This window comes from Andrena cerasifolii, chromosome 2 (assembly GCF_050908995.1).
Source record: "Andrena cerasifolii isolate SP2316 chromosome 2, iyAndCera1_principal, whole genome shotgun sequence".
NCBI classification, from domain to species: domain Eukaryota; kingdom Metazoa; phylum Arthropoda; class Insecta; order Hymenoptera; family Andrenidae; genus Andrena; species Andrena cerasifolii.
The window spans coordinates 20,616,172-20,622,692 of NC_135119.1; the positions used below are offsets into that span (position 1 = coordinate 20,616,172).

General features: G+C 39.7%; 1 protein-coding gene and 1 non-coding gene across 2 annotated transcripts; one reads left to right on the top strand and one right to left on the bottom strand.

Moving 5' to 3' along the window:
- Window positions 1-405: 405 nt before the first annotated feature.
- Window positions 406-526, top strand: LOC143366541 (5S ribosomal RNA). Its single transcript, XR_013084762.1, has one exon. It is a non-coding gene; the product is annotated as a 5S ribosomal RNA (ribosomal RNA).
- Window positions 527-1,248: 722 nt separating this feature from the next.
- Tst (superkiller complex helicase subunit twister) lies at window positions 1,249-6,413 on the bottom strand. Its single transcript, XM_076806986.1, has 11 exons — window positions 5,969-6,413; window positions 5,570-5,879; window positions 4,828-5,470; window positions 4,533-4,764; window positions 4,190-4,443; window positions 3,954-4,101; window positions 3,595-3,873; window positions 2,629-3,533; window positions 2,193-2,551; window positions 1,929-2,107; window positions 1,249-1,860 (listed from the first exon to the last, which is right to left on the bottom strand). The coding sequence occupies exons 1-11, from the start codon at window positions 5,996-5,998 to the stop codon at window positions 1,531-1,533; spliced, it is 3,669 nt and encodes a 1,222-aa protein (XP_076663101.1). The 5' UTR covers window positions 5,999-6,413; the 3' UTR covers window positions 1,249-1,530.
- Between the last annotated feature and the right edge of the window lie 108 nt (window positions 6,414-6,521).

The window sequence follows — 6,521 nt, forward strand, 5'->3', positions numbered from 1 at the left end:
AATCCTTCAAAAAATTTATAACATGAAATTGTTATCACATGGCTTATGCAGATATGAAATTTTTTACGCGTAACATTTCACCTGATGAAACAGTATCCATATCATGGTTAATTAAACAAGTTTCATGTTTAGGAGCATGTTATTATGGTATGTGTATGTATATATTTAGATAGGAAAATGAATGTGCCGATTACGTTGACTAGCGCTGTCTAGTGAGTTAGCGAGGATTTGGATTCTTCGCGCCAATTTTGGAAGTCATTCTCTCTCTTAATTAAGATTATTATCAGCGATGGAAATGTCGGTTATCGTAGCGTGTCTTGGGAGGTAAAGAGTGGTGTCGTTAAGTACATACATTCAGCGGTGTGTGCAAATACACATTTCTTCGGTAAATAAAACTCTTGTTTTACCAACGACCATTCTATGTCTGTAAAACACCAGTTCTCGTCCGATCACTGAAGTTAAGCGACATTGGGCGCGGTTAGTACTTGGATGGGTGACCGCTTGGGAATACCGCGTGTTGTTGGTATTATTTTTTTTCTTACCGCTCCATTTATATACTGTATATAGCTGTGAAGATAACGTTTTTACGTCCTAGACCTGCCACATATGATTTACGGTATGTACAGTACTGTCTCCCAAAATAGTCGTTACGAGCACGTTACTTGAAAACTTTGTATTTGAAACAGTTTACAAAAACCACATGATCACCTTCAAAGTAGTTCCCTTCAATGGCTAGAGGTACAGCTCCTACTCTTTCTAGCAGTGTTGAAGGTCGTTTAGTGTTATCACCTTCAACGAGTCTGTCACCATAAATAACTATATTTGTTACGACTCTGTAGATGTTGTTCGCATTACCATAATGATGGCCTTTCAGGTTCAATTTCAGTTTGGGGAATAGAGTTCGCTGTGTCCGACTAAACATTCCCGGACAATGACCCCTTTGCATTATCGGTCACCGAATTTTCGTCTAGGAAAGGTATTCCAGCGGTTCCACAGCCTCCTATTCATCAGATCTGAGTCATCTTTGATGATGTCATTTGCAATGTTAGCTGGTCATTAAATAAAGGTAGGTATTTTGGCCGTTAGTAGCGAAGATTAGAGTCTCTTTGCCGTGAAAACACCGAGGATCAGTGGACGTGCGTTTATAAAGAATAATAAAGGTCAGGGAAACTAATAATACCGACCAGCGTCCGCTATAATATCAGAAGATAGAATATAGAGTAATACTTTGTATCGATAAGCATCGTAAATTAAAAGAATTGTTCATTATTCTTAACAATCTTATTCCGTATGTTTGTACTCTTATCCTATATCTACGCATAAAAAATTATAATTTACAAAATAAAAGTAACTCTCAGTACTTTACATTCACAATAAAAAGGAATATTTTACACTTCTCGAAGGACATGTGCTTCGTAAACGGCGTATAAGTTATAAAAATATACACATCATTCGTCGACCAGAATCGAAAATATCGTGGAAAACTTACGGACAGAAGTAAATTATTGTACATAGAGGTTGTTCAATAAATTAATCCTGCGTGTACAAGGACGCAGCAAATACGATGTCCCGCTTGATAGCAGTGGACGCTTCTTCCATCTTCTCCTTTAACACGGGATCACCTATAGTCACCGCTGCGTTTTTAACATCTCTTAACGTTTCGCTTAATTGTTGAATACATCGCACTATAATCCCCTCTTGCACGTCCGTTTTCTTCATAATCTCTGCGAATGATTTTGCCTCCGCCCAATCATAAACTACTTCCACTAATCCGAAGTTCAGTGACTGCAGTGTCGACAATTGATAATGCTGTTCTAAAGCTTCTAATTGAGCATGTATTGCCTTCACTACTTCGCACCCCTGAAACATACAGGCGTATTAATACCTTGCATAAAAGTAAATTCTAAATGTGTGCGAAGCTGCTATACCCTTTTCAATTCTGGCAAAAGGTTTGGCTCCACATTGGTTCGTTGCTGAAATATTAAAGCGGACAACAATGCTGCTATTTCTGCCGGCTGAAGTACGGTCAATACATTTTTTAAAATAAGTTCGGTGATCAGCAGTTCGTTGCTTCCCATTTGTAACGCGACACGTCCTTTCAATGCAACTGAAATATATTAATTAGAAGTATCGCGTGTTGTTCATTCATCCTCGCTAATGGTCCTTATTGAAATATATCCTACAGTACCAACCTCTTTCGTCGTGCTCTATATATCCCAGCTCTTTGAGAAGGGCAACGGCATTCGTGTACTCGGGATAAAGGCTCAGCGCTTCATCGCTCATTTTAAGCTGGAGCATCTTCTTCTTATTCTCCAATTCGTTTCGGTCGAACACGATTTCAAATTGTTCCTCGAAGTTCGATATTTCCATGCATTTCATGTCGTACACAGCCTTCTTCAAGTCAAGCAAACGCTGCACGTTCATGTCGAGGTCATAGTTCAATATCATCTCTGTGTATGGTTGTAAAACAGCAGGATCGCGATTAGCGTTCAGAGATAACGTCATCAATTCTTGCACAGCGATTTGGTAAGTTTGACCAGGTGGCTCGTCCCTGCAAAGTAGTTTTTGATCAAATGCTATGTACAGTATAAAGTGACCGGTAACTAAATCTAAATTAATGCCTTTCACCTGAATCTTGGTATTTGTCTCTTCTCCCAATTAGCTAGCACCAGATTGGGGTCCACTTTAATCTGACAATTAGTGATCTCCGTTATGTTCCATGTGTTTATACTTAACACTTCAGCGGACGGAACTCCGACTGGTACAAATATTTCCTTCTTCGTTAAAGCGATGATGTCGTACCACCTTTCCGATTTCTTAAACTTAGACGCTTCCGTTGGTTTGCCCTCAACGGGCTTCGATGTTTCCGAGTTTTTAAGGACCAGCACCCTGTATTGCCTACAACCTTTGTTTTGAACGGAGCCCAACAGTAAAGCCAATTTGTTATAATGAGTTTCGTACGATATAAGTAGAACCCTGCCGGGTGTCAAATTTTTCACCGCTTTCTTCTGTGTCTCGTAAAAGTAAGGCTTTAAATACTTAAGATACTCTAAGTAGTCGTTAGCTGCCCAATAGAAGCTGGAGAACTTCTTGTGTATGTCGGTTAGAGGTGGTGATTTGGACAGTTCGTCCTCCACTTTTTGCAATTCAAGCTTGTAACTGCTTTGCTTCAAGGCTACCGACGACTCTTTGAACGATCTGCGCATCATAGCTTCCACAGTTACTGACTCGTTTACTCTCCTCAGATTTAACACCATGGAATACGTTACTTTGAATTTAGATTCCAAGTTCTGAGCTTGGCCGCACATCATGGCTTTCAGCTCGTTAAAATGTGGCACGGACTTTCGACACATGACCAGGACCATGCCCGCCGTATCGTGGCCTCTACGACCGGCACGTCCAGCCATTTGTATGTACTCGGTAGGATGAAGTATACGAAAATTCGTACCGTCGTACTTTTTAATCGAATCGAAAACTACAGTACGCGTTGGCATATTCACACCCATCGCAAACGTTTCCGTTGCGAACAGTAACTGCAAAATACACAGGATTTAATAAACGCTCGGGTATTATCACGTTACTTGAAATACTGACCTTCACCACTCCACTTTGGAAAAGCATTTCCACTATTTCCTTCAAAATGGGTAATATACCGCTGTGATGAATGCCAATGCCGTTCTGTAACAACTCTTGCATCATCAGCACTTGTGGCAGCTGCCTATCGGTGCCCTTTAAGTGTTTGATGTTGTTCTGGAAAAATACTCTAATGCTATGCTTCTCAGTCTCGGTTGTGAGCTCAACGTTTCTCAATATAACGGCGCTCATGTCGCAACGTTTACGTGACAACATGAACACAACTACCGGCAGCATATTCTGGAATAAGAAAATTGAAACATTAGTACGTACGAGTATGTAATTACCAAATCATTAAATGCGAGATGATTGAGTTTTACATTGCGCTTAAGGTGACTTATGAAAGCGCTCCACAACACTTGCTCCTGTTTGGGGCTCATGTGCTGTGGCATTGATTTTCTCTTAACGTCTTTGATGTTCTTGGTACTATCTTTTGTTGGCTCTTTCGTACTCATTGCTTTATACCAGCTGAAATAACGTTTGGGTATTACGCATGAAAAATGTCTGTACCAGGAGCGCGTTTGTACGATTACGTATCAAGGATAGCTTGTCATACCCATCTTGGAGAAATTGACCACTTTTGTCGAGCACCAGAAATTTATTATCCCTGGTTTTACCATCGGTTCCAGTGTACAAATAATGTTGGAGTGGCACAGGCCTCTGCAAAGTGCTTATTACGTACATTTTCTTTTTCTTAGTGCGGCCAACCCAGTCTGCGAATGTCAGCGGATTCGGCACAGTCGCGGACAACATTACTATGTTAACTGTTTGTGGTAAAAGGATGACACTTTCTTCCCAAACATGACCACGCTAAAACGAAGCATCGAGCGACGAAAGAAATCATTGCTACTCTTGTAATAAAAAATTAGCAGAAACGAGTTGATCAAAGACTTGCTCACATCGTCATTATTGATGTAATGCACCTCGTCGAATATAACAAACTCTAAGTCTCGTAAGATTTCCGATGCACAGTATAGCATAGCCTGTAAAATTTCGGTGGTCATGATCAGACACGAAGCGTTTGAGTTGATCTGTATATCCCCTGTTAATAATCCAACGCTATCGAACTTTCTTTTGAAGTCCCGATATTTCTGATTCGAGAGGGCTTTTATAGGAGACGTATAAATCACCCTGAAAGATATCCAGTCGCTGTAATTAATACCGAAGCTGACTAGCAGAATTATCAGGCCTTACCTCGTCATATGCTTTTGGCTCAAAGCAATCGCGTATTCTGCTACTGTCGTTTTTCCTGCTGACGTATGAGCGGCAACAAACACGTTGCAGTTCTCCTCCAGTTTAAGGATCGCTTGTTTCTGGAAAGTGTCCAATTCGTAAGGGAAGTTCATTGCAAGCTCCGGAACGTGTTTCTCAAAATCAGTTATTGGAACGGACACATCCAACTGCTCCGCCCACTCTGATTTAGCAGGCACTGCGCGTTTCTCTGAGATTTTCAAGACAGGGATATCTTCTAATAACGGAGCAATCTCATCAAACAATGTATCCTGGGGACTGGAGAAAGTCTCTTTAATCTCCTCCTTTGTTTCCTTCTTCGTTGTCCACAAGTCAAGTACATTTCGCTCTTCATTCACAATAGCCATTAAATTAATCTTATCCGCTATACTTTCAATTTCATTTCTTTCGGCTTCCGATTGCTGTCCCTCCTCCGTCGTACCCTCTTTCGGCGTGCAATTGTCGCTTTTAAATTCTACGCCAGCGCTGAATCCTTTCGCCAAGGTCCTTAAATTATTTTCAAAATCAATGTCCTCCATCGACGGATCTTCTATCATTTCAGGCTCGTCGAATCCACCCGGCCAGAATGGAATATTACTGACATTTCCTATTCAAAATTTCCACGGTTCCTTAGCTTATTGTACATTAACTTAGCTGCTTATAAAATACTGATGCCCACTGGCACCACGCGATTTATATTAAATACCTCTAATGTTATCAGAAGCGGGTCCTGGTGCACGAGTCATAGACATTGAATTCCGAGCAGTTTCTCCAGTCGTCTTCAGGGCAACCTCGCGCATTTCTTTCAGCTCTCCAGTAATAGGATCTCGGTCGAATTTTAACATAGTGCCAAGTGGTGCTAAGTCAACGTCCAAAAGGGATAAAACATCGGGTTTCCTTGGCCAGTAACATTGAGCATGGTCGAGTTGATATATTGGAAGCTTATCGATGCACTCGATATATTCTTTTAATTCAGTCTTTACATCAGGCCAAATAGGTGGAAACTCGAGTGAGAACTATGGAGAATGTCTCAATTGTGTTTAGAATACATTACGAAGGAAATTAAATAAACACTTTGCTAAGTACTCTCTTGAGAAATGCTTACCTCTGTATTCTTATTCTCTTTTACATCCATTCTGTTAAAGTACTCTATTTTCTTGTCATAAATGGAGTATTATTTTCTCTGTATCTTGTAAAACTGTATAAAAGGATAAAGGTGACTCAGTAGCACAGATGCATATAAAAAATCCTAATAAATACTGGACATCAGTATAAAACTAATGAATACTCTATATACACAGAATAATGTTATTTATATAAAATATGTCTGCTCCACTATTTATATTTTAATCGAAATGTAACTCAGACTTTATTAAACTTTCACGTTCATGGAAAGATCTTGGATGTTTCTAGATGAGTGTTACTATTCACAAACCAAGAAATAAAATTTTATTGTTTTCAGCTATACTATTTATGTAATTGCATAAGTTATAACGGTGGTTATGTTTACAAACATTCTAATCAGAGTGCCAACATAACACCTGTTCTACCAACATAATCACGGATATTGATTCTAATAGAAGAGAAGAAGTTCTTGTACGAATATATTAATCTGACTGTCTATGCGTAATTTTTCATATACCTTTTGTAATAATTTG

What these genes read in the sequence shown, in the direction of transcription:
- Tst (XM_076806986.1), bottom strand. Translation starts at nt 5,998, where the DNA reads ATGGATGTAAAAGAGAATAAGAATACAGAG. An exon ending in AGCCAAAAGCATATGACGAG is followed by an intron (nt 4,765 to 4,827) that starts GTAAGGCCTGAT and finishes GATATCTTTCAG; the next exon opens with GGTGATTTATACGTCTCCTA. An exon ending in TATAGAGCACGACGAAAGAG is followed by an intron (nt 2,108 to 2,192) that starts GTTGGTACTGTA and finishes AATATATTTCAG; the next exon opens with TTGCATTGAAAGGACGTGTC.